The sequence below is a fragment of the Trematomus bernacchii genome, unplaced genomic scaffold (assembly GCF_902827165.1).
Source record: "Trematomus bernacchii unplaced genomic scaffold, fTreBer1.1, whole genome shotgun sequence".
NCBI lineage: Eukaryota > Metazoa > Chordata > Actinopteri > Perciformes > Nototheniidae > Trematomus > Trematomus bernacchii.
Genome location: NW_022988007.1, coordinates 1,775,024 through 1,802,825, shown reverse-complemented (window position 1 = coordinate 1,802,825; position 27,802 = coordinate 1,775,024). Strand labels below are relative to the sequence as shown.

Genomic DNA, 27,802 nt, shown 5'->3' with positions numbered 1-27,802 from the left:
AGGAATAGCGTTTGTCTGGTGTGTGTGTGTGTGTGTGTGTGTGTGTGTGTGTGTGTGTGTGTGTGTGTGTGTGTGTGTGTGTGTGTGAGAGAGAGAGACAGCACCCCCTCAAGAATAAATATTCAGATGGCAGGGAGAAAGACGGATATTCCCTTGGCAGGCAGAGCTTGTGAGTGATGGTGGTGGGAGGGGAATCAAGAGAAGCTTCCTGGAGGTCAGGCTCTGTTGTGGGGTATCGAGCTGCCCCCCCCCCCCCCCATCCGTCAGCCTGCACCTCGTCCTGACACCAAGCAATCTACTGTGGTGTGAACACACGCACAAACACTCCAACGTTTTTGCTCTTCGGAATACATCATTCCTTTCTTTTTCACAGGACTAGACGCATGCATCTTCTCTGTTCTCCCTGTAGGTGTAGCCGGGTCCCCCAGCCCAACAGGGGCCCCCATCAGAAGCCCCCTTCTATCAGCCACTCTCATTACCCAGTGAACCCCCTCCGATCCATATCAACCATTGTACCATGATGAAATGCCCTGCCCAGGATATTGTGTGTGTGTTGTGGTGTTGGGAGGGTCTGGAAAAGGATGGAGGGGATGCAGGGGTCTCACAGTTGGAGACAGATGTCCGTACTTCATTTAAGCACCCCCAACCCCCCCGCCCACCGATGCAAACACAGACACATGCAGGGAAAAACTGTCTGCATGCAAGACTAGCAGCTAGGCCTCTCCATAGGCTGACTGGAGAATGTAACCATGAAGTGTAACAACACACACACACACACACACACACACACACACACACACACACACACACACACACACACACACACACACACACACACACACACACACACACACACACACACACACACACACACACACACACACACACACACACACACACAGTCAAGAAAACCCTTGCAACATTTTCTGACAGCTGTCCTAAATGCCCCCTATTCTAAAACAACAACTTGCTTTAAAGTGTGATTCCACCTGACTCTTGGTGCTGCTCACAGTATTTGATGGCCTTGAGTAAATGACACCACATGGTTCACTCTCTGGAAAAGCTCATATAGCCAACAGCGAAATAGAGCCGGCACTAAAGCTAAATGAATGGGAATCACAGCGGCAGGGCATTTCAATTACCAAGTCCATGAGTCCAGAAGGGTCACCTTCTCTACACACACACGCACGCACGCACGCACGCACGCACGCACGCACGCACGCACGCACGCACGCACGCACACACACACACACACACACACACACACACACACACACACACACACGTTATGTATATAGAGTATATATATATATATATATATATACTACAATTTTACTAGTCCGGCCCACTTAACATCAAATTTGGCTGAACTAAAATGAGTTTGACACCCCTGATGTAGAAGATGTTCTTCTTTATGTTATTACTGTAGAGATCAGAAGTTTAAATTGAGAACAAAGAGAACAAATGTTTTTACAAATGTATCCTGACTAGAAGTTGTCAGAAACTCTCCGAAGTACAAATGAACATCACATGAAGGCCTGGTTAACCTCAGGAAAACTTATAATTGAACACAGCGCTCAGATAACAAAATGAAACCCACATATCACGCATATTATAGGCAGATTATAATCTTGTTATTTGCATAGATAAAGCTCTCCTTACAGCACTATCGGCAGGCATTCCACAGAAAATGACATTCAGTTTAATATTCCTGTCATGTTCTGATACTGTTTATGATGCTTTGTGTGTTATCACCATAGCTACGTTATGTAAAATACAGGCGTAAATTGAATTAAGTGATAAAAATGAGAAAGCACAATCTCCAGCTCGGCCTGCAGTGCTGCGGGGAAAAAATAGATGAGGTTATCAGTCAAGGTGCCACGTTTCATGGCTTTTTAAGCGCTCATAAATGGCCTGGCCTGGCATTTCCACAGTGTCATGTCACACCAAGACGTGTTGAAAGAGGGTGGGGTAGGGGAGGGGTGGGTAAGTTAGGGGGCTAGTACTTGGCACTGGTGTAGCCTGAAGCAGCCAACATGACCGTGAGGCAGCCGTGGGAGGCAATCATTATCAACCACACACTCAATAGGGGTGTGTGTGTGTGGCCCATAATATGCTGAAGGACAGAGGTTGAGGATGATCAGGCCAACTTGAGGGCACCCTGTTAGCACGGATCATGTGACCAAAAGATTATATTTAAGCTGTCTCATGCTTTCCCTTGGACTGCATGCTTCACAGTACATGTGGTAAATATTCTGTAAGTCCTATAAAAATAACTGTGTGCTCGGAGGTCTCACAGGAATGCCACAGTGCTCCTTTCAACCCAAGGAAGGAAACTGCAGTGTTTCCCCTATATACAAATAGCGGCGGCGCAGCCAGGAACCCAACAAAATAAATAAGTGGCGACCCTTTTTCATTTTTGATTGTTTGTTATGTGCAGAGATGGGGTCGTTACTAAAAAAAAGTAATATATTACATATTACTTTTAAAAAAAAGTAATATATTACACTACTTCGTTACTCTCTACATAAAGTAACTTGTTACTTTACTCGTTACTTTACTCACAGGGCCGGCCCGCCCCTCCCTACAGGCAGATCACGCAGACTGCTAAAGTTTCCATTGTCGCATAAGACTGATCCAGATAGCTCTGACCATGGCTGTCCTCTGTCTCCTGCTATCTGTATTTTGCGCAGTATATCTCTGAACGATGCGATGGTGATTCCACTGTGCAAATGGGCAACATTTCCTCTACTATGAAGGATGCTACAAGCCTGTCCATCTCTGCTTTGGTTAGCGGTCCTCCAAATTCTAATTTTTGCTGCTTCGGAGTCGGCGGCGGCGCACTCACAACATCCTCACTCTGGGTTCGGGGGTCCTTAGCTATTAGCTTCACCTTAGCATGTGTTCTTTGCAGGTGTTTGTTGAGGTTTGACGTGGTGTTTGCAGCAGTGGATAACAGCTTCTGGCCTGGACACAGTTTGCACCTCACCGTCACATTCCTGTCTATTCTTCGGACAAACTCAAAATAATGGGCATACCTCCACCCCTCGAAAGTTATCGCTGACTTAGCCATGTTTATGCAGCACTGCACGTGGAGATGTGGACGTGCAAGTCGCGCAGATTACGTACATATAAACCTGCGGCGGAAACCCCTCTTGTCTGTCAGTGTGATTATGACTGATTTTATAAAAGTAACAAAGTAACGCGTGTCGGGGCAATGTTAGTAACTGTAGTGTGATTACTGAATTATAAAAGTAACGCGTTACACTACTCCGTTACCGACAAAAGTAATATTATTACAGTAACACCCAACTCTGGTTATGTGGATTTGTAGTATTTGTGTTACTGTATGTTCAATAAAGGTGTATTTTTGCTAAATCTTGAGACATTGCTACTGTATGTACTGGCAGGGCCGATTTTTGGCATAGGCGACATAGGGCGCCAGATCTGGGGGGCGCTGCGCTGGTAGCTCTGGGAGGGGAAAAAAAATGTTTGACCGTTGGCGCTCATCCTAATTTTTGGCCTTGATGTAACAACATTCATAATTATGTAAATGTAACACCCTTTTCACCCCGGTTACACTTTCATTTGCCCTGTACGATGGGCGCTGTAAGTGATGAAAGTGGGGGGTGTTGGCTTATCAGGCACCCGCAGCTCACAGCCAAAGTGTGAGCGTGGGAGCGCTGTTGTTATTAGAATCTGGTGCTAGCTGCGCTAACGGATATAAGGAGTAGATGTTTCTACAACCAGGGTGGAGGAGAGCTCTCCTGTCAGACTGAGAGGCTCAGTGAGGTAAAGGACTCTCTGAGGGTTTAGATAGTTTATTTTAGTCTAAGTTATCTCAGTGGGTCTCAAACAAATATGTGTTTACAAATTATGTAAACACATATTTCCAAGGCACTCCTTTATAATTATTAGGATAAATAAAAACAGGTTTGAAATCATTCCAATGTATACTATAGGACAGTAAACCAAAAATATCGTTTAAAGTTGGAGATACAAAAATATGCATCAATAAATAAATGTTAACTGGTAAAATAAGATATAAAGTTACATTTATTTGTTATTGGCTATGGTAGGTTATTGGTTATGTTCATATACTTATTTAATTATTAAAATGTAAACCGATCTTTTTCAGATGGGTGTTTTAGAGTTGTACCCCCTAGATCAGGTCTCTAGTAATGTGTGCTCAAAGTGCACCAGATTGAAGCATTTTACTTTAAAATGTTCAAAACAATCGTCCCGGGGGGGGCATACCCCCGGACCCCCCTAGAGGATGTGACGTCCACCCCCCAATTAAAACATGTTCATACAATACTGAATACATTTGAAGCCATTTTGATGTATATTACCCATGTCAATACGTTTCTGTTTTTGTAGTGTATTTGTCTTTTGTAGAGATTTTTCATTTATTCTTTATATATAAAATCTCGCCTAGGGCAGCAAATTGGCTAGAACCGGCCCTGGTACTAGGCCTCAAGAGCCTTTCTTGTGCTGGCAGACACATAGAAACAAATTGGCGCGGGCGCACTTCGCACTCACATTATGCTGGGCCCACGTGCCTCAGCACCGCTGCTATGACTCCATCCTAGGGGAAACACTGAACTGGGAATAATTATTTACCTGTTATTCCTTGGTAAGGGATGTCAATTAAATGAACTAGTTTCTAAATGTAATCTGGTCATGCACTAGCTACAAAAGCGTGTAAATGTTTTAGCTTCTCCAAAAACTCAGCAAACCTATCAGAGTGCTAATGCTGGATGAAAGACAGGGTCTTTGAAACAGAATCCCTGTGAATACTGTGCGGCACTCAGTACAAATACATTTGGAAAGAACATTTGCCGTCAACATTTTTGTTTTTCTTTACACACTATTATATTATTTGTATATTAATGTGGCTCATCTGTTTCATCCAGGAGGTTCTATTAAAACCGAATGAAGGTAAAATATTAAAATATAACTTGAGGCATGATTAGGGATCAATGAGGAGTTCATGGCTTACAGAGAGCTTTTAAAGGCCTTGGCTAACCCACCATCTATTTGACCTGATCTTTATCCCTCTCCTTTTCCTTCCCCTGTTACACATGGACGCACACTGACACACACATGCACACACTCAAACAGGCCTGAGGCATGCTAAGAAGATTTGATTGTAATAGCCATTTTTCAGGTCAAGGGGGGGCGGTATTAAAGTACTACTCGCAGGCTAAATCTTTTCACATTGATGCCCTTACCCAACCCTCCCATTAACCTGGTACCACAGAAAATAGCTCAACTATGTGCCAAGCCGAGATATAACCAGTATCACACACACACACACACACACACACACACACACACACACACACACACACACACACACACACACACACACACACACACACACACACACACACACACACACACACACACACACACACACACACACACACACACACACACACACACACACACACACACACACACACACACACACACACACACACACACACACACACCTCCCTATTTGCGTGCAAATCCTCCCTCTCTGCTGGCATGGGGACTGTTCAACAGTGTGTCCCAGCAGCAGTTCTCCTCCCGACTCTGAGCTGGTGCTGTGCTCACCCACCCAGCAACTGTGAGTTAATCCATCGCAAACCTTTCCTGGCATGCCAAGTCGGCCCTGTGAGTGTGTGTGTGTGAGTGTGTGTGTGTGTGTGAGTGTGTGTGTGTCCCAGTGCTTTTTCTGCCAATTTTTCATCTATGTGTTCCATCTCTGCAACTCCTGATGGGATACACATGACTCCCCCGACCCCTGCAACTTGCAGACTAAACTCAGCAGAGTATGGACTCTGTAATTTTCTGGGAATTAAAGTAACTGTGCAGCAGCTCCCCGGCTCTTGAGTTGTCCTCCAAGTGAGGCAGATAGGGAAGTCTGCTGGTAAGAGACGGAGACATCCTTCAACTATGAGAGGCCGTCTAGCTCACAACTCATACTTGGTCTTACAAACAATATCAGAATCTCACATGTACACCACCAGATTCTTTCACACACAGTATCATACCGTCTTTAACGTACTGTCATTCCTTCCTTCATTTACTATCATACTATCATACATAAATAACTATTCTCTCTCACACACAAAAACAAAATCTATTAAACGCACCATCATACTCTCGTACACACACCACTATCGTCTTTCACAAACAACTATAATCTAATAGAACATTATAATAGTGTATGTGAAAGAGGATAGTAGTATGTGTGTAATCGGTACACAATGTATGTGTTATGAACTCAGACACTCAGGATATAGGACCCAATTGCACGACCCGGGAGACAGAGGTAAAGTATTTGTAAGATACTTTATTTTTCCAAAAGATGAACAAAAAATGATCACTATCTAATCTCAGGATGAGATGACAAAATGAGAAAAAAAGATAATCACTCACGTTGTGAGGAACAAAACTTTCTTGATAACAAAGAGAGCATAGACCTGACTTTGGCATGAGACAAGACAAACTGACAATGAACACTGGGAGACTGGGGAATTTAAACACACGACAACAAGACACAGGCGAAAACAATCAGGGGCGGGGCTGGTGCTGATGAGCACAGGAGACACACAAAGGGTGGACAATCAGGAAGCCTGGAATGAGAGGTAAATGGTGAGTGACAAAACAAACATAAAACAACATGAAAATGAACCTCTCTTAGCATTTCTGTCGGTGCACAACAGTATGTAAGACAGAATAATAACCTATATAAGAGGGAATAGTATTTCATGTTAATAACAATAGTCATATATGTAAAACAGATTAGCAGTGAATGAAAGGCCGAATAATAATAATAACAGTCAGGAGTCGTGCTCCGCTCTAACTAGAAAGCCAGAGAGAAGAAGTGTGTTTTTAGTGTTTTAAGAAAGGCAGTAGAATGCTACTAATTTTCCCTATGCAACCTGAAGAGTAAAAGGGTCAAGTCCGTCAGAAAGCAATGACTGTAATGGCGCGTTTCCACTACAGCGCGGAGCACGGTTTAAGAGGGCTGTGACGTCAGCGGCCCGTCTTTGGTTGCGTTTCCACTAGGCCTAATACCGGCCGGCGGGTCCTAATTCACAGTTTTTCTGGCCTCATAAAATCGTGGGTCTAGGGCCAGAGACAACGAGGCTGAGTCGGGCTGAGTATGCTAAACTAGAGAGAGCATCGCTGGCAAGGGGGCTACAACTACAACAAGATGGACATATTTGACCGTGATTTAATTGTAATACACGTTTCAAAATGATGCCGAAGTAACAACATACTGATACTGGTTAGTAAAAACCATGAATTAATGCTTTGTCAAGTCTGCAGACAGACGGCAGGCGAAAAACCTTTTAAAATGCGTGTTTTCTAAATGGAGATTGGCTAAGCTAACGCAGTATATGCTCCGACCGTCCACACTCACAACAACGGCCTATACAGACATAAATAAAGCAGCGACTGTATTCACCATGACACAGGCAGTCTGTGGTTTGTACTTGTTTCACTTTTGTCTAGTTTCTGAACATATATGAGGAGCTGTGAGCTCTGAGTGCTAACAGCTAACGGCTGTGTTGTTTTTCTGGGGTTCTCATTGAAGATGACGTCACGGCTCCGCCTACACTGCGTTACTATAGATACTACCCCAGTTCCTAAACTGTAATGGAAATGCGCCATAAAGTGAGCCAGTCCTAACGAGGCCTAGCCATACCGAGCGGGGCCGAGCGAGGCCGTGTAGTGGAAACGCGCCATAAGTGTAAGCCTTACACTTACACTGTAAGGATTAGTAACATGTATTGTGTTTATGTGATGACATTTGGAGATGTTTAAACTCAATGAGAAAATGCGTTAGCATTCGCGCTAGCGTTAGCATACACGCTAGCGTTAGCCATACTAGCCTGTACACATGCTTATTGCACAGCTAGTGTAAATAACCCCATTTGTGTTCTGTGAGACTGAAGGGGATGTTGCATTGTTTTTGTTGCTTTCGTTGCAGTTTTATATACGTCTTAAATGTAATTTAGGTTAACTTCCTGTTTTATTTAGATGCTTTTATTTTGAAGGCGAGTTTACGCTGTTGACAGGAAGTTGTTGTTGCTATGGAAACAACATGACTGTGAAAAGAAATATCTTCTATAAAGACGGAGAAAGTAAAGAATAAAGTGTATGTTTAAGTTTAGCAGACCCCGAAGAGGCACAAGGTTGGTATTTACTATAATATAAAATTGTAGGTTGTGTCCCAATTCGTTTATAAACTGTTTTGTAGCTTTGCTGTCTGTTTACAGTTAACTTTTGGTAGTATGCTAAAGTGATTCTAATACGGATTGAGCCAAAATGTATTTGTTATTTTTGTGTCTTTATAGCTCTTACGTTTACTCTGGAGTTTCAATAAATTCTAAATCATCAGTAAAGTCTACGACCATATTTCGGAGGGATATGCTACAGCTAGCATTAGCTATATTTACGGCGAAAAGTGAGGCAAATTGACGTCACCCCATTCAAAGTGAATGGGCAGAAGCGTTTCAAGATTTTTTAACGCTGCTGTGTGGACGGTCCGTAAGTGTTAATCTGTGTATGTTACACTTGCATGTATGAGATCATTAAGTGCCTTGTATCTTCTTTTTTTATAGTTTCACTCCGTTTGAATGTCAGTGGACTGCAAATAATTAAATAAAGGAGCATGGCTGCTCATTCCCTGGCTCTCAAAAGAGTTTGGCTGGCTGTTTAATCTATGTTCACACTGAGACAGTACAACACATAGAGAGAACAGTACACCTATTAAGTAAGTACATACAAGCAGGTCACACAGTATGATCACAAATACATACAATCTGTTAAAAATCTGTTTTTATTAAGAAGTATACAGGCTGCATATGTGTTCTCAGCCTTGGAGAAACTTGACATGTTTTGGTATGTGTCTGAACCTCTCTTTAGTGGTTTAATAAAACAGATATTTCAACGTGTGCCTACTTTGTTCATGTGCTGTTGAGGTTAATTTCAGTAGTTGTGTGCTATAATGTATTTACAAAGTGTGAAGAGGAGGCAACTTTAGAATAGGGAACCTGTTCAGGTCAATCAGAGTCAAACTACTAGCTTATTGGTTATAAACAAGACTTCACTTTAAAATAGGGAACATATTCTTAGATAGAAATACCTCATTTTGAGTTATTTAGACTTAATTGACACTTATAGTTTCATGTCTTGTTACTAGGGCTGTCAGTCGATTAAAATATTTAATCGCGATTAATCGCATGATTGTCCATAGTTAATCGCGATTAATCGCAAATTAATCGCACATTTTTTATCTGTTCTAAATGTACCTTAGAGGGATATTTTTCAAGTTTTAAATACTCTTATCAACATATGAGTGGACACATATGCTTTATATGTTTGTTTATTATCATTTGAACAATGACAAATATTCTCATGAATATTAAACACAACAACCTCTGAACATTACAAATATTCGCCTCAATTCAACCTAGACCCTCTCTCATACAATAGTGTGTGTGTGTGTGTGTGTGTGTGTGTGTGTGTGTGTGTGTGTGTGTGTGTGTGTGTGTGTGTGTGTGTGTGTGTGTGTGTGTGTGTGTGTGTGTGTGTGTGGAGACACTGTGATGGATCGTTGGAGCTATGTGCCGCTCAAGGCATATATGCTCGAACGTGTGCTGCAATAGCGCGTACTATCCGTGCTGAGTGCGCTGACTTTTCGTACAATGTCCCACTGTCTGGCTACCTGCATAAAGTCAAGTGCTCGGCGCAGTTGTCGGCGAAATGTCATTGAAACAGCTCCTTATATCCGTTAGCGCAGCTAGCTAGCACCAGATGCTAACAACAACAACACGTAAGGTGTGCCTCGCTCGCGCGAGTCGCGCCACACATACACACTCCCTCCCGGTCCTCCCGATGGCCAGTCCGGGCCTGCCGGTGAGCGTGGAAGTGTGGTCTGCCACAAGCGGGCGGCAGGAGCGGGGCTGTCAGCATCAGCTTGTAGATGGTATTTTAAACTCGATGCGCTCTGAAACTACGGGGCGGCGAGGACAAAAAATACACATGCGTTAATCGCGTTAAAATAATTAGTGGCGTGAATTTTTTTTTGCGTTAACGCGTTATTAACGCGTTAACTTGACAGCCCTACTTGTTACATAAGAATAGATCATATTTGTTAAGTGTTATTATGGGAGAATTACTATTCTTGTGGTACTACTGCCTTATTAGGCCCATATTGAGCATATTAAGACCAAACAACTTCCTTACTTGCAATAAGCACCAATTAGAGGGTTATGAGGAAAAACTCTCAACTAATGGCCTATTACTTGTAGAATATGGTCATGTAGAATAAGGCATTAATAAGTGTTTTATAATGACTAATAAAGAGCCAATATACTGCTAATAAGCATGTTAATGAACAACTAGTTGATGGTGAATTGGTGCACCTTAATATAAAGTGTTAACAAAAGTTCTTATTGCAGCTCACATTTAGCTAGCAGTGCTCTGAGCAGCTTCTGGCTTTGTTTTCGAGGCTGTAAACCAGTCAATGACTGAATATTTAAACTGGCTTCCTGTTGGATCAACCTGACTTCCTTTTAAAGTATACTCTCTCACAACCAGTACAATGTCCTCTCACAAACTGTTATAAGCTCTCAAAAACACAAGCATTGTCTTTCACATACACTATCATTCTCTCTCACACACACACTACTATACCCTCATACATACTACAATTCCTCTCTCACATACACTATCATTCTCACACACACACACACACACACACACACACACACACACACACACACACACACACACACACACACACACACACACACACACACACACACACACACACACACACACACACACACACACACACACACACACACACACACACACACACACACACACACACACACACACACACACACACACACTACTATACCCTCATACATACTACAATTCCTCTCTCACATACACTATCATTCTCTCACACACACACTACTATACCCTCATACATACTACAATCCCTCTCTCACATACACTATCATTCTCTCTCTCTCACACACACACACACACACACACACACACACACACACACACACACACACACACACACTACTATACCCTCATACATACTACAATTCCTCTCACATACACTATCATTCTCTCTCACACACACTACTATACCCTCATACATACTACAATTATTCTCTCACATACACTATCATTCTCTCTCACACACACTACTATACCCACATACATACTACAATTCCTCTCTCACATACACTATCATTCTCTCACACACACACTACTATACACTCATACATACTACAATTCCTCTCTCACATACACTATCATTCTCTCACACACACACTACTATACCCTCATACATACTACAATTCCTCTCTCACATACACTATCATTCTCTCTCACACACACTACTATACCCTCATACATACTACAATTCCTCTCTCACATACACTATCATTCTCTCTCACACACACACTACTATACCCTCATACGTACTACAATTCCTCTCACATACACTATCATTCTCTCTCACACACACTACTATACCCTCATACATACTATAATTCCTCTCTCACATACACTATCATTCTCTCTCACACACACTACTATACCCTCATACATACTACAATTCCTCTCTCACATACACTATCATTCTCTCTCACACACAAGGTTTTCTATCTTATATACACTACTAGAGTATTATATTGTAGTATGATGTTGTCTGTAAGTGGGAATAATAGTGTTTCTAAGAAAGTACAGTTTGGTATGTAAGTAAGTTTGATTTATGGCCCAGACAAAAGTGTGTGAAAGAGAGTATGATTGTGCGTGTAAAAGTGTTTAGCTATATGTATAAAAGAGTTTAATGGTGTATGTGTGAGATTCTGATATTGTTTGTAAGACCAAGTATGAGTTGTGAGCTAGACGGCCTCTCATATTCAACCATAGAGCCTCAAGCATCTCACTGAAACGTTGACTTTAATTAAATCTATTATGTCAACCAATTTCACATAACTGTATTAGGTTAGTTGAAAACAATAATATTAAGTTGAACTGTTTACGTACAAGGGGTACGTAGGCTGATTTGCATTCCCTTTTGCTGTTCTGAACCGGCATATTGAATATTCTTAATTGCACATGCAGAGAGGCATCCCTCAGCCATGCATCTCTTTGTTACAAAAGCAATTGAATGCCTCTCTTATGGACACTTATATCATACAAGACATGCCACATCTCTATCTATCTTTCTACTCGAGCCGTATTCATGAAATATTCAAACTGTTTGACAATGCTTAATTCAGCTTGAGTAGCTCCCCACTCCCTGAATAAATGATCAGGTGAACCGTTCGTGCCTGATTGACAGGCTCATAAAAACTGATTCTTCTTTATGCTTAGGCCCTTTGACAAAGAACAATCCGTCAGCAAAAACTCACATTTTGAAATTGATTTTAAAGGACACTTTTTGCTTTGGTTGCCTTCAGAAACGGGAGAAAAGAGGAGATGAAACAGCATTTTGAAGGGGATTTTTTTAGCCAAAAAAGCCAGTGGAGAGATTCAGAGGAAAAAAACTGCACTGCATACTAAGAAGGGAGCAGTGAGAGGAGGGGGGTTCAAACATGCACATCCATACTCGCACTTCATCTGAGCGTAAGTCAGGCAATATGTCCAACATGCAATAAGGAATAGTAGGTGCAGAGGGTGCTGCGTTCAATTGCAAGTGTGCATTGCACTATGAAAGAGAACCCCCCTTCCACACACACACACACACACACACACACACACACACACACACACACACACACACACACACACACACACACACACACACACACACACACACACACACACACACACACACACACACACACACCACACACACACACACACACACACACACACACACACACACACACACACACACACACACACACACACACACACACACACACACACACACACACACAGCCTTGCTAAGGAGACAACAGCAAAAGACTCCCCCTTCTTCCCACCCTCCCCCAAGATCACCCACCCCAGGACCCCGAGGGCCCCCCACAACAAAACCATTACAGGGAGGTGGCCGGGCTCCTGAGTGTGGTCAGCTAATAAACCAATTGTCTGGCCCTGAAAAGAGGATTACTTTAATCTAGTAATGGCTGATGTCGTGCTGCCTTTAGTGAGGGGTAAGAGGGTCACAGAGAATGGCTGAGCAGCTCATTGTAAGGCGAGCCCCCCTCACCCCTCAACCCGCCTGCCCCCAGCTGCCCTCAGCTGACCCTCCAGCCCAATCAGGCCTACTGTAGTTCACCCATGTGGAAAACCAGAAGTACTCTTTAACTAAAACTCAAGGAGAGGGGGGGGGGGGGGGGGGGGGGGGGTGCAGGGCCGCCTATAGAAAATAGGTGCCCCCCACCCCTCCCAACACTCACACACAAGCCATTCATTATAGACCAGTGCAGGATGGGGGCAATGAACACCTTCAAGAATTCCACTCCAACAATGTAAGGAAATAAGGCCGTGTTTATTGCGTCATGAAGCCCCGCCTCCTCATTCATTTCAATGGGACGAATGCAAGTACGTAATACAAGTATTATCCAATTCCTAGTAGAATAAATTATATGAAAAGTAACCTTCGATCATTTAGAGGCAGGAGAACTCTGACGTTACTGAAGTCTGCATAGTATTTTAAATCTCCAACACGAGTTTTAGCAACTGTCAATGCTGGATGTAGCATTAATACATCCTGTAACCTAGTGCATCACCTTACTAAAACGTTGACTTTAATCAAATGTATTATGTCAACAGATTTCACATAACTGTATTAGGTTAGTTGAAAGCAATCATATTAAGTTAAAAAAAAGTATTGCTTTCAACTAACCTAATTCAGTTATTCTGTTGGAAAACAGCCTTTTTTCTTCCAGGTAGACGGCTAAAAGCTAAACACAGAGCAGGAGAACCGACAGGTGCTTGTAAGTCTCTGCAGTTTTTCACCATCTTGTATAAGTGCTGTCAATTATCTCAGCAGTGTATTTTGGTGTTTGCCCACACACACGACACCCCGCCCTGTCGTGTTCTGCATGTGTGCGGTTCCATTGTAATATCGCTGACTCAGACACTGTGCACTTCCTGCCGGTGCCCGAGAGGTGAAGAAGGTGAAGTGTGTATCTGACATTAGCGTCTTCCTGTTCCCAGAGAGCTGTCTGTGTGGCAGATGACCCCCCCCCCAGGCCATCAGCTGTCCCTGTCTGCTAACACAGCTTATGGCCGAAGCCCAATCCAGGCCACAGTTCTCCCCGTCATATGTCCACGTTTGTGTCCACATAGCTGTGGGCAGATGGCCGGGGCTTGTATCCTGCCTCGTGCCCAGCACACTTTTTACAAAGCGAGTAGTGTGCCATGCTAATTCATACCCCTGCACTGAGAGGGGAGGAGGTGGCGTGCAACTGGGGGAGGAGAGAGCAACAGTTCCAATTTTCCACCCTGTCAACAAACTCCAAAAACAGATGGATCTTTGAGAAGAAATCCATTTAGCTCCAATTGAATGACTTAAGCCCTCGTTCGCTGACCTTTTATAACTCGTAGGTGGGAGCCCGTCTTAAGAAGAAATGAATCCCGTACAAATACACAGGAGTAGAAATCAATAAGCATTTTCCACAGCTGTTTGCCCTTGTACTAACCAAGTGCAGACAGGTCAAATATACTTAAATCTCCCTGAAATACCTTTTTGACCACAAAGACAAGTATTATTTTGAACCATAGCTAACTGCTTCCTTCTTCAGGTTAGTTTGAATGGAGAGACGGCCTTTTAGACATGCCTACGCTGTGGAATTGGATAGGTGAGCCTAGAGAAACTGTGACTGAGTGAACAACAATGCTCATACTAAAAGCACATCCAACAATGCAGACATGCAATCTGAACTGATCAACGAGCTCTCATTGCTCAAGACCATGCTCATGATATGACATCAGACAGTGAGCAACACACAAGTGAAGAGAATAACCCCTTATTCATATTCAGAAGGGGAACCATGGAAATGAACAAAATGCACAATTGAACATGTACCAGTCGATGGACAGAACCTCATATTAATGCATCAGAATGAGTGGCCAACCGACTGGAATTATATGTCTAATGACTTCATTTTTTTTCAATGAAGTTGACACATAATGATTACACTAAATGGTCTTGCAACTACATGAAAAACATTGAAATGTCCAGTTACTGCAGACAAATGTCCTACAGCTGGAAACTCAGCTGTCCTTAGGATAAACTCATCAATAACCACAATCTGTGGGTCAATAAACACAATGATTTTCCCAACATCTCCACTGATTGGTTCATCAACTGCAATGTGCTGTCCAAAGGCCCAACACAATTATTTGTATTCTTAGAAGGCTCAATTTGGTGATTTAAGGTTTATTATCACTCAGTTTGTTGCTGCCTAATAACAGGCGAACCGACACTTCTCCTTGTGTTTCCTAATGTCCTCCCTGTTTATCCGCTCTTTGAAGATGCTCTGAGTGGGTTCCACTGATTTCTCTGAAGCGTGTATTGATTGTGTCGGTTGTCTGTCATTAATGACGCCTGAAACTCCCCAGATGTGTCCTACTCCTCTTTAATTGTGATGAATTGATGCATTTCTTTTAAACTCCCCCCTCTGCTAATGTGTCCTACTCATGCCCAAAGCGTATGTTATTTGCGTTTGTTATTTAGTCTATTTACTTGTTGCATCTCATCACATTAATGTTGCCTTTTTGTTTCATTGTTTTACTCTGCTGATTCAGAACGGACTGGCTGTGATCATGATTCCCCTACGGCCGGATTCAGACATCAACACATTGCCAAACTATCAGCCTCACTATCAGTTTACATTCTGTCAGTGTGCACCGCATATCCTGGCTGACCAATCAACTGCAATCTACCACATGCAAGTACACATATCATGTGAACTACCTTGTAGCATGTTTAGCTGACAAACATTGGACTATTATGAAGGAAACAATATAGGTAACATTTTCCTGTTATTTATTTCATTTGTTTTTTTGAACATCCATCTATTTCTGGGATTCGCCAAAATGTCTAATTGTTCTTCTTCTTTTAGGTTAGAGAACATTTCCTCATCTCCTTTTCACAGCCCACAGATTGTATGTTCAACACCGTAAATGAACGGAAACCAAAAACTAACAAAAATACTTTAATATCATAAAATGCTTTAATATAATATAATACAAGTTAAAGATGAATAATAATGACTGGACCCAAATGAAGTCCATAAAACCCCTTCAAGGATGAAATATTGTGTTTAACCCTTTTCTTGGTGGTTTTCCTGTAACACAAGCACTGACGCTCCAAAAGAATCAACAATCAGACAAAACAAATAATAGTGAATGTGATATATTTACAGTTCTGTTGTAATCATCTGACTGGACTTCCTGGTTTGTTTCTATTTCTCTCAGCACCTTGAACCTCTGTGTGTGAAACATGCTTTATAAATCAAACTGCCTCTTAATCCGTCCCCTGAAGCAACACACTGACACCACACAGCTCATTGTGTCGTTTGGCCAGAGGCTGCTGTTGGCCTCAATGAGCTCAGCGGGGGGTCATTTGCATCCTGTAAGATCATGACTAATGACTCTTAATTCATTACAATCTTAATCAAGATACTTGAGCAAAAATCATACATATTGCATCCACACTGAATGTATTCAGTGGAGTTTTTTCAATACCCCCCCCCCCTGTATCGCTTGTATGAGGGTAGCCACAGTAGGTTCACACATACAGTAAATGGGATGCAGCCGAGGAAACTACCAATAAGAAAGGTCATTTAGCGGGGGGCCGGTGCTCACACAGATAATGGGCTGTCAGTGGACACAACAGTTGGAGCAAGGGGCCTTTATTGTTCTCTGCGGCCCCTGTGGCCCCTGTGCTACACTGTCGTTAAGGGGGGGAGGAGGTTAAAGCTCTTCCTTACACCACCTGTTGTCAACGCCCCCCCTCCTCCAGCCCAACCCCTCATCCTTCTGCTTTTGTCCTGACCCTTTATCACACCACACACACACACACACACACACACACACACACACACACACACACACACACACACACACACACACACACACACACACACACACACACACACACACACACACACACACACACACACACACACACACACACACACACACACACACACACACACACACACACACACACACCCCCCCCCTCCCCTTTACTAAGGTCTAATTAATTCATGGCTATCCTCTGGAGGAGGGTTTGGTTGGTGAGTCTGGCTCAATGAGGGGCAGACGGAGGGCCGTGCAGAGGGGGTTAAGCAGGGGCCCCTTGGCCTCACTCCGGCCATCTGATCCCCTTCCTTTAAGAACAGGACGGCCATCGGCTCCCGACTCCACAAGGATGAGAGCTGCAATCGTATTAGGCCTAGGCTCCACGAGGACGGAAACTGGTTGAATCCGCATATTTCTCATGCGTATAGCCCTCTAAGCTCCACGACGCCGTAAGGGAAACGTAGAAACAGACCCCGCAAACGACAACGGGTCCAAAGGTGGATAGATCTGGGAACGGAGCGCTCTGGGGGGTCCAACGGGGCCGTGGAGTCGCCTATACGGTCATTCGTTTTCATAGCCCCGCCTCTCCCTGCCTCTCCCCCGCGGGGTTGCTATCGTGTTCCAGTCGCTACTGACCATGCTACAGTTCTTTGTGCAACATCTACAGGAGCTGCTCCTTGAATTCAGATTATTTATCTTTATCTCGATATGGACATGAAGTCTAATCTGACAGGACGGAGACACGCAGCTCCTGCCGCTGTGATGCAGTGGGAGCAAAACACACACTTCAAGTCAGATCATCACCCTTAGCTATTTTAATTACCTCTCAAACTAAACTAGTTATAAATATGTTCATTTTTACTGTCGGGTCTGTTACGGTTTTGTATTTATGTTTTCATTTTCCACCTTTTGTTTTGAAATGTTTTCCTCCTTGTGTCTTCTCTGTTCCTTCTTCCTGTGTTTGCCTTCCTGTCATTAGTTCCCCTGGTGTGTCTGATTGTCTGATTGTGTTCACCTGTTGCCCTTGTGTTTCTGCCTCTCTTACCCCAGCTGTGTCTTGTCTTGTGATTACCCCTCCCTGTATTTAGTCTTGTCTCTTCCTGTGTTCCCCTGTCGGTTCATTGTTGGTTTTTCCTGTCTTCCTCCATGTCAGTCACGGTTGTCTCTCCTGTCTCCCTCCATGTGGGTCACGGTCAGTTTTTTGTACAACCCATTTGTTTCATGCCTTGTTTTGATCAGCTTTTAAAATAAAGCTCGCTTTTTGTTACGAGACCTGTTACCTTTTTGATAGTCTGCATTTGGGTCCTACCCTTCCACGCCATCCTAACAGGGTCACTCATTACAGGATCAGCTGCTGCATGAGACAGACACTGACGCTGTCAGAAGAGAGGAAAAAGAGACAGGCTCTGTGTATTTTATTATTATATATCATTATATCGTCGTTATTCATTTGTTTTAAAGCTCAATAAATAACAATGAAGACCTTTGACCGGCATCTTTATAATTTTGTCCGGAAGATTTAAACTTTAACACACGCTGACCGGCGAAAAACTCTGCCCGGTTCTGTCGGCCCCCACCGCGGAGAATACACAGAAGTGCAGCCATGACAACCATTCTTCTTCGCTGCTTTTGTGGAGGAAGTTGCTGCTTTTGTGGAGGAAGTTACAGCGCCACGTACAGGTTCGGCATATGTACTGCAGCTTTTCCAGCGTTTGGATGTAAACGGAGCCGTCTCGTGGAGCTTGACACAATCCGGTGTATATTGCGTGGGGACGGAAGGTTTTTTGCGGTTGCATTTGCGTTACTCCGATGCGTTTTGCCGTATTTGTCCTCGTGGAGCCGGGGCCTTAGTGAAACATGAACACACCTCAGCTCATCGTCACAAACACAGGGCGGTGTGTTATCAGCAGCACCATCAGAGTGAGAGGTGATGGTGTTACTGTCTCACTGTGCTGAATACAGATCCACACACTGAGGCCTAGGCTCCACGGGAACGAAAACGGGTTGTATCCGCATATTTCTCTTGCGTATAGCCCTTTAAGCTACACGAGGCCGTAACGAAACGGTAGAAACGGACCCTGCAAACGACAACGGGTCCAAAGGTGGATAGATCTGGGAATGGAGCGCTCTGGGGGGTCCAACGGGGCCGTGTGGTAGCCTATACGGTCATCCGTTTCTGATAATGACGACGCAATAGCCCCGCCTCTCCCCACCTCTGCTGCTCACCCCCGCAAAAGTACACTGCACACTGAATTCAGATTATTTATCTTTATCTCGATATGGACATAAACGCGAGTGAAGTCTAATCTGACAGGACGGAGACACGCAGCTCCTCCCGCTGTGATGCAGCGGGAGCAAAACACACACTTCAAGTCAGATCATCACCCTTAGCTATTTTAATTACCTCTCAAACTACCTAAACTAGTTATAAATATGTTCATTTTTACTGTCGGGTCACTCATTACTGGATCAGCTGCTGCATGAGACAGACACTGACGCTGTCAGAAGAGAGGAAAAAGAGACAGGCTCCGTGTATTTTATTATTATATATCATTATATCGTCGTTATTCATTTGTTTTAAAGCTCAATAAATAACAAAGAAGACCTTTGACCGGCACTTTTATAATTTTGTCCGGAAGATTTAAACTTTAACACACGTTGACCGGCGAAAAACTCTGCCCGGTTCCCTCGGCGGAGAATAAACAGAAGTGCAGCCATGACAACCATTCTTCTTCGCTGCTTTTGTGGAGGAAGTTGCTGCTTTTGTGGAGGAAGTTGCTGCTTTTGTGGAGGAAGTTGCTGCTTTTGTGGAGGAAGTTACAGCGCCACGTACAGGCTCGTCATATGTACTGCAGCTTTTCCAGCGGTTGGATCTAAACGGAGCCGTCTCGTGGAGCTTGACACAATCCGGTGTATATTGCGTGTGGACGGGAGCTTTTTGGCATTTGCGTTTGCGTTACTCCGATGCGTTTTGCCGTATGCGTTCCCGTGGAGCCGGGGCCTAAGTCATGTTAGTATGGATATGATGCAGCAGAGGATTCACACCCTGACGTCCAGGCTGCTATAAAGCAGATGAGCAGGAGTAAATGGAACATAAGTCTTGACAGTGCTGTCCTGACAAATGGGTCTGAGAGGACAAAGTGTGTAGGGAAACATTGTCCTGCTCCTCTGGGTGCAGGGGAGATTATGAGAGGGCTGAATGTGAAACTCATAACAGAGGGATGTGTGTCTATAACGACGTATCCAAAAAATATCATGATGTTATGGTCTTGTCATTGTTTTAGCAATGACAGTCTTGAGTCAAATACATAACCAGCCTTACCTCCCTGCTAGAACTAATATAGGTAAAGTGATTGTACAACAATTACAATACAAATATACTTATATGCTGATAAACATAAAACTGAAGATTTCAATTTCGGGCAACATCACAGGTCAATAGCCTCTCATTCTTCTAAAATGTGCCCACACATTTGCCCATTAGACTCTTAAAAAGCTGGTCCTTAAAATGTTCAAAAGACATACAGATACAATCAGCTACTCTGTAATAGCTGAAGAGATAATATCAGCACATTTAAAGTAGGGAAACAGATCAAATAAGCTTATTCAGAATAAGTTTAAAGACAAAACATTGTTATATAGTCTATGCAATTAGGAGTCATTGCGTCTTGGGGGGAAGGCTATCATCAGCTTCTTTGTTAGCCCTGTTTCAACAATATCACATAACCACAATAAATACAATTTAAACCATGATATGGCAATAAGGTACATTTGTTTAAAAACATTGAGATGGGGAATAAGGCAGCACTGACTGATACTGCTGTCAAGTGTGTACAGACAGTCAGCAGGTAATGTACAGACATGTAGAGATCATGCACTGAGCAGGACAGCATGCAGCACGGAGCTCCAATCACTGCCATATGTCTGCAGAGCTGTGGGTTAATAACAGGAGCAGAGGGCACGGACAGCAGAGGGAACCAGCGGGGGGGGGGGGGGGTTGACGGTATGCATTATCTCTCTCATCACAGCCATCCACCCTACACCTCTCTCCTACTATAACTCTTTCCTTCACCAGCACCCCCAAATCCTTTTGCCGTTTCCAAATCCTTAAAACCCTGAAATTCATTTCTCTGCACAGGGTTCACACTGATCCAAAAACTGTGTGTGTGTGTGTGTGTGTGTGTGTGTGTGTGTGTGTGTGTGTGTGTGTGTGTGTGTGTGTGTGTGTGTGTGTGTGTGTGTGTGTGGACACAAAAAAGAGAAAGGAAGATCCAAGTGGTGACAGTACGTTTCAGCTGTTTCTCCCAAACTGGTGTCTAGGATTACTCTGGGTGAGAAAGTTGCCCAGAGTACTGTTACAAAGACCTAAGGATGCTTAGGACACACACACACACACACACACACACACACACACACACACACACACACACACACACACACACACACACACACACACACACACACACACACACACACACACACACACACACACACACACACACACACACACAGGAGTTTCATCACATCTTCACCTGTCTATCCCCCACACTCCACAAGACAGCTGCCATCTTAACCCTTGCAGGCGTGACCTCCAAGCAACCTTTGAAAGAGGAGTTGGGGTTGGACCTAAAACCCTGAGAGGTTACTACCCCAGTCAGCTTTATTTGAAATGCATCTGACTCCACCCCCAGCACCTTATAAAAAGCCCCTCTTCCCCTCCCCTGTTAGTGTGCATATTCATGAGCCATAAAGCAGGCGGCAGAGACGTAGCAGGCATAATAAAAACGTCAGAGGTATAAAACACTGAAAGGAGAATCCGCCGGGAGCTGGGGCGAGTCGCTCTGGATGTCAGACCCCCACCCAGGGGTGTCTGCCTGTTAGCTCTATTGTGCTTCACTGACTTTTATGCCACCGACATGAATTGGCCTCTGCTCCTGGCACATAACTTTGTAGGGCGCATTTTCAGGATCAAAGAACCTCTGTTAATGCGTGAAATAGGATAGGATTGGGATGTTGAACACACATTCTGGATGTGTGTGATAATGGTATGATTGTTAAGAAAACATTGACCCATCAAATTGTTTCCAAATACAGTTAATACGTGCGCATATTCCGAAAGGGACACATTCTTTTGGGATAAATGAGATCATGTCACAGAGTTGGCTAAAGTTTCTCTGGATAAGCCTTACAGATGTGCGCATACAGACTCACCAGCTACTGAACGTTTGCACAGAGAAGAGTCCTTCCATCGCGAACAGGCTAGCAAGGTACACACACTGTGACGGCGTTCAGGGTGGAGACCGTGTACGTTTTTTTACATATGTTTTTGTCAGTGAGAAATCAAACATTTTGCAGACACATTTAAAGCTAAGGGGGTTTGATCTTCAAAAGATAGATTTCAAAGTTAAAACTGCAATTTTAAACTACAGCTACATGATGGAGTGTGTAGTGAAGCATTAGTTTGACCTCTAAAGTCTCGCTAATCAACTCCTGCTTCAATCCTACATGCTAGACAAGCTGTCTTCAGCAAAAGATATCTGTGCCCCTTCATTCCATGTACGAAGAGATTAAAATATGACACAACAACATAAGCCACTTCCAGACAAACTCCTGTCAGGTGCATTGGTCAGCACAAAAACTCTGCCAGTTCCTCCATATTGCAGCGCAGTGGCCTCCGCCCCCCCGCCTGCCTCTCAGCCTGCAGCAGATGGACTGTAAGGGGTTAAACCTCCTGAACCTTCCACCCTTCCCACTGTGTTGGCTCCCACCCTGATACCAAATATACACACTCACTCACACTCCTCCCAGTGTGCCCTCAGTGCTTCCAAGGCACAGACTGGGCAGATAAGAGTGCCACAGAGAGCCTGCTGCCAAGCTGAGGCCCCTCTGCTCCGGGCGGGCCCCTGTGCTCCGACGGGCCCCTGTGCCTGTGGACTTATCTCCGGCCCCATTGGTACCATGCAGGGGGGGGTTGGCAGGAGCAGGGACTTGCTTGGCTTTGGCACTGGCCAGTGTTTGTTCTATGTAACCTCTTTCTTTCTCCGGAGGCACACTGAAAATTAGGTTAGTTGAAAGCAATAATATTAAGTTGAACCTCATTTTTTTTTTTTTTTTAAACTTAATATTATTACTTTCAACGTTTCAGTTTTTCAGTGTTAGGTCTGTTTGTGGAATGGTGTTCCTTTGCAGACAGACACTCCTGTAAAACACACACTTGCAGTTTCTTCTCCACCACAGGATAAGGGATTCCCATCTCTCAGAACAACTGCTGTGCACAAAATAGTCCCTTTGCGAGTGTGTGTTTGCAGACAGCTGCAGAGTGTCTCTTCCCGAAGGAGCAGGAGCAGAGAGGAAAAGCAACAGAAAGCTTGCTCTACAGGAAACAGATGAAGTGATCAGCTGTGAGGCCGTGCAGACTGCATGACACTGCTACTACGCCAACAGGCTCAGAACACACGGGAAAACACTTCCACCGCAAAGAAAACTGCTGCACAACACAAAAAGGAGTGCAGTGGAGAAACACATTAGGGATACTTCATGGGGAGTTTTCTACTTTATTCCTTTCTTTTTAAAGTGATTCACAAGACCTCTGCTATACTACCTGCTATACGGCTTGTATCACTAATATCCAGCAGCTTCTGATGCCAGCACCTAAACAGAGCTATGGCAAGGTGAAAGGTATGCAGCAAAGGTGATTGGGGGGGGGTGGCAGCCAGGGGGGATTCAGATGGATTATTAAATGAAGGGCTGCAGCCTTTCAGGGACATATGATGCCGGCTGTAAGGTGTTTGACTCTGGAATTTCACACATTTTTATTTGGAGTGGAGTTTCTTTTACCGCTTTCAGCAGGTTTGAGTTATTCTCTATTTTTAAATATTAGATTAAATCGGGAGAGGCAAGACTCAGGGGTTACAGGAATTATTTAAAACTTCACTGGTGTCTCTGCAAAAACCACTAAAAGCATGCCGTTTAAAGTTATTTTGTTTAGGCTATATAAGGATAACAAAGGCAAGTTTTCTTTCTGTGAGAAGGCTGTCAATATCACATAATGATCAGTACATTCAATCACTGTCAATGATACGTGTCATTCAGTCGTTTTCTATTGTGAAAGAAGTCAGAAGTTCATTTTTAACAGCAATAAATAAACTCATCTTTATATTTTAATTCATACAAACTGTCTCCATTTATTAATGACCTGCTGCTGTCAAAACAAAGCTAGAGGATACTTTATGGTTATTTTTCTAACATTAAAGCTTGAGATGGCCCTATCTGCATTTCATTAAAGTGCTGCTGATCAAAAGCAGCTTTGTTATGCAGAGAAAAAAATACAAAATGTCCGTTGGACAGCCATCTGACGGGAGCTTGTTGTATTTTAAGTAAGTAACATCTGCTCCAGAGAAGCTGCCAGCTAACTGTGGCCTTTCCTTCCCCTCCCTGAAGAAGGTTTTTTTTAGCCTTCCTGTCCAGTGGCGACAACTCTTATCTGTTTAGAGGAGCTCGCTGTCGTCTTCCCATAGAAACAGACATGGTTCAGAGGCCGGTTCAGAGGCCGGTTCAGAGGCCGGTTCAGAGGCCGGGGAGGAGGCCGGGGAGGAGGCTGGGGAGGAAGCTGGGGAGGAGGCTGGGGAGGAGGCTGGGGAGGAGGCTGGGGAGGAGGCTGGGGAGGAGATAGGATGAAGTGTTGGAGGCCGGAGAGGAGAGTGGGGGGGTGGGGGGTGGATCTCGAGTGCAAGCTGCCAGGAGATCTGACACCAGGGTCAGGGCTGGTGTCTGAAGTTAACTCAGCCGAGTAAACATTATAAGAGAGAGTCCTTTGAAGCCGCTCCTGCACTCTTGAAATCAATCTGTGATTTTATTTGGTTAATATTACTGGAATTACATAACACTAACCTAATCTAACACTAACACTAACACTAACACTAACCTAATCTAGGTAAAATGTCTTGCCTATACACAGACTTGTATTACATTACATGACATGTTACTTGTTAGACGCTTTTATCCAAAGCGACTTACATACTCAATACTGTGGACAATCCCCACAGGAGCACTTTGGGGTGAAGTGTCTCAGGGACACAACGACATGCTGACTGCAGTGGGGTTTGAACCTGTGCTCCCCTGATCTGAACACCAACACACTAGCCCACTGCGCCACACGCCTGTATTCCACTACACAGGGATGTCACTAGCCCACATGAACTTCATAATAACTGTCTGCATGTTTTTGATAAGATTAGACAATGGCTCTATATTATCTATTTCATTGTTTGTTTGCTCATGATGTTATCATTTTTCTTCACCCAAACTCATTTTCACTGAGTAGAGATTGAACTCATCATAATGTATCTCAATGGAACCTCAGTTCGGCAACATTAGCTATGAGCTCAGTTATTTAGCCAAGCCACCAGTGGCTAGGTAACCAGCGCTCCTTTTGCCAATTTCAATATGAATATGTTGTTCATAATCTAGCATTTTAGGGGGTAAAAAATCCCCCTGGCGAGAATTTAGCTCATCCCAAACACATGATCTATTATCCCCGGGACAACAGGATGCCATTATTCATGAGCTTTCAGTACCTGAGGCACTGTAGGGGAAAGAAAGTGCTACCAACGTGCCACCAGAGCGTGGAATATCATGACACCTACACACAGTTCCTTTTTGTTCCGTGTGTGAGAGATTCTCTGACTTACTTGCCACCTCCAGCGATGCGTTGCGACTGACCGCCTCTCCCAGGTAGTTTCGGGCCACACAAACGTAGAGACCTTCATCAGGTTTGCTTCGCCTCCCGTGAACAATTCTCAGGAAGAAGAGGGAGCCGCTGGGTAAGAGCATCCGGTGGGATCGAGGGTCCTCTCGATCCGTCTCCACGCGCTCGCCATCTTTGTACCATTCCACCATTGGAGTGGGCCGGCCCTCCGCCTTACAGTTGAGGGTGGCCGGCTCGCCCTTAGACACGATGAGATCAGACGGGTGTTCCACGATCCGGGGAGCGGCATCTTCTAACCTGGGGCGGGATCCTGGAGGTAAGAGAAAAGAGAAAGGGTTCAACTTGAGTTCCTCCAAATGTCAGCACCTAAGTGAGCATTCTTTGTTTTGAATGGTGCAAATCAAGTGGCAACCCCCTGAGTCTGAAGAGAGAATATAGTGCAGTAGTCCCTGAAACCAGCTCTCTCTCTAATGATCAGCAGTGGGCGATTCCAGTGATAAAGAAATCTGAGTGTATAGAGGTTTATGAGACAATTACCTTACTTCTCACTTGATTTGTTACTTCAGTAAACATGTTCTTAAGAAGTGAATGTTCTGAAAGGTTAAAGTATTCTTTAAGTGGCATGATGTTAGCCTTGTCATTTTTAAATGAGGGTCAGATTTTGAGTAAAAAACATGATAAAGCAGTGTATATAAGGGCGTGGTGTGAGTTGCCACCACAGCGTTGCTCATTAAATGTGCAGCTTTCAGTTGTACTAAAAGACACACTAAGAACAAGCTGCAGGGTTCATACACTTTTTCACCAATGATTTTCAATGACTTTTCCATGACCTTTACCTAATTTTCCATGACCAATAAAATTACTCTCTCAGCGGTACCACTGAAAATGGGTTATTTTAACATGGAACAGGAAAATAAGGTCTGAAACATGTTGTGCCTATCTAAAACAAATCAAATAGTAGGCTTACTAGCTTCTACACGCTAAAGCAACTAAAATCTCTCACCAGCAAAACACCTCGACAGTTAAATGCCATTTTACGTTTCATTACTATACGATACAGTATTTATTATCATTATAGTATTACTATTTCGGCGATTTGATAAAATATAAATTATATTTGATGCAACTTTAGTTACATTCCCATGACTTTCCCAAAACTTTGGGAAAAATATTGTTTTCCATAACTTTTCCAGGGCCTGGAATTAGCATTTTGAATTTCCATGACTTTTCCAGGTTTTTAATGACCGTAAGAACCCTGAAGCTGTTTGTTGTTTGTTTTAGACAGTACTTTGTGTCAGCCAAGCAGGTAATGTTTCTACTGACAGTCAAAACAAACCAAGTTTGGCAAACCAAGATGGCAACATAAAGAATACTGGCCAGATTTGTATTTATAATTACCCTTTTGGAGCACATAAGACAAATGATGTTTCACTTGAATGAACATTGGCAGAAAGGGCTTTTGAGCTGCATTAATGTTGTGTCGGAATAATCGGAAACATGTTTTCCTGGTTTATAAAAGGTGGCAACTAAAAAGCCAAACTCTAGTCTTCAAAACATGAATTGACAAACCAAATGGGTGATGTCACGGTAACTATTTAAACTTCTTATATAGAGTCTATGGGGCAAACATGTTACAGAATATGGCTGTTTATATGTCAGCAACAGGACTGACAGTTGAGGTTGTACCAACTTATCTCCAAACCAAAGCCACAACAGATTGAAAAGGACATACATTCAGATTGTTCACAGATGCTATGCTGTATATAAAAGGTGTGGTTGCACTGGCGTAGGAAGAATAAGGTAAACATATTTTCTGTATTTGTATACATTTGAGCCAAAGCACATAAGAGCACACAGGCCGCAACACTCCAACCCTCTGGTGCTTGGTGTGTGAACAGCCTCAGAAAAACACACACTTGTATTGCAGAAACATGGCAGTGGGAAGCAAGCATGTAATGTAATTACCCAACAGTTATATTAAAATATAAATCAAGAGGACGTGTGAAATGACAT

At 43.5% G+C, this 27,802-nt stretch overlaps 1 protein-coding gene and 1 long non-coding RNA gene across 6 annotated transcripts in view; one reads left to right on the top strand and one right to left on the bottom strand.

Moving 5' to 3' along the window:
• robo3 (roundabout, axon guidance receptor, homolog 3 (Drosophila)) overlaps nt 1–27,802 on the bottom strand; it is a 107,295-nt gene that overhangs the window by 61,942 nt on the left and 17,551 nt on the right. For all 5 annotated transcript variants that reach the window (XM_034117347.1, XM_034117348.1, XM_034117350.1 and 2 more), the window contains exon 2: nt 25,773–26,099. In XM_034117347.1, the coding sequence (XP_033973238.1) occupies nt 25,773–26,099 (327 nt within the window). The remainder of the gene's footprint in view (nt 1–25,772; nt 26,100–27,802) is intronic.
• Nucleotides 5,952–6,758, top strand: LOC117472187. Its single transcript, XR_004554887.1, has 3 exons — nt 5,952–6,266; nt 6,326–6,330; nt 6,728–6,758. It is a non-coding gene; the product is annotated as an uncharacterized LOC117472187 (long non-coding RNA).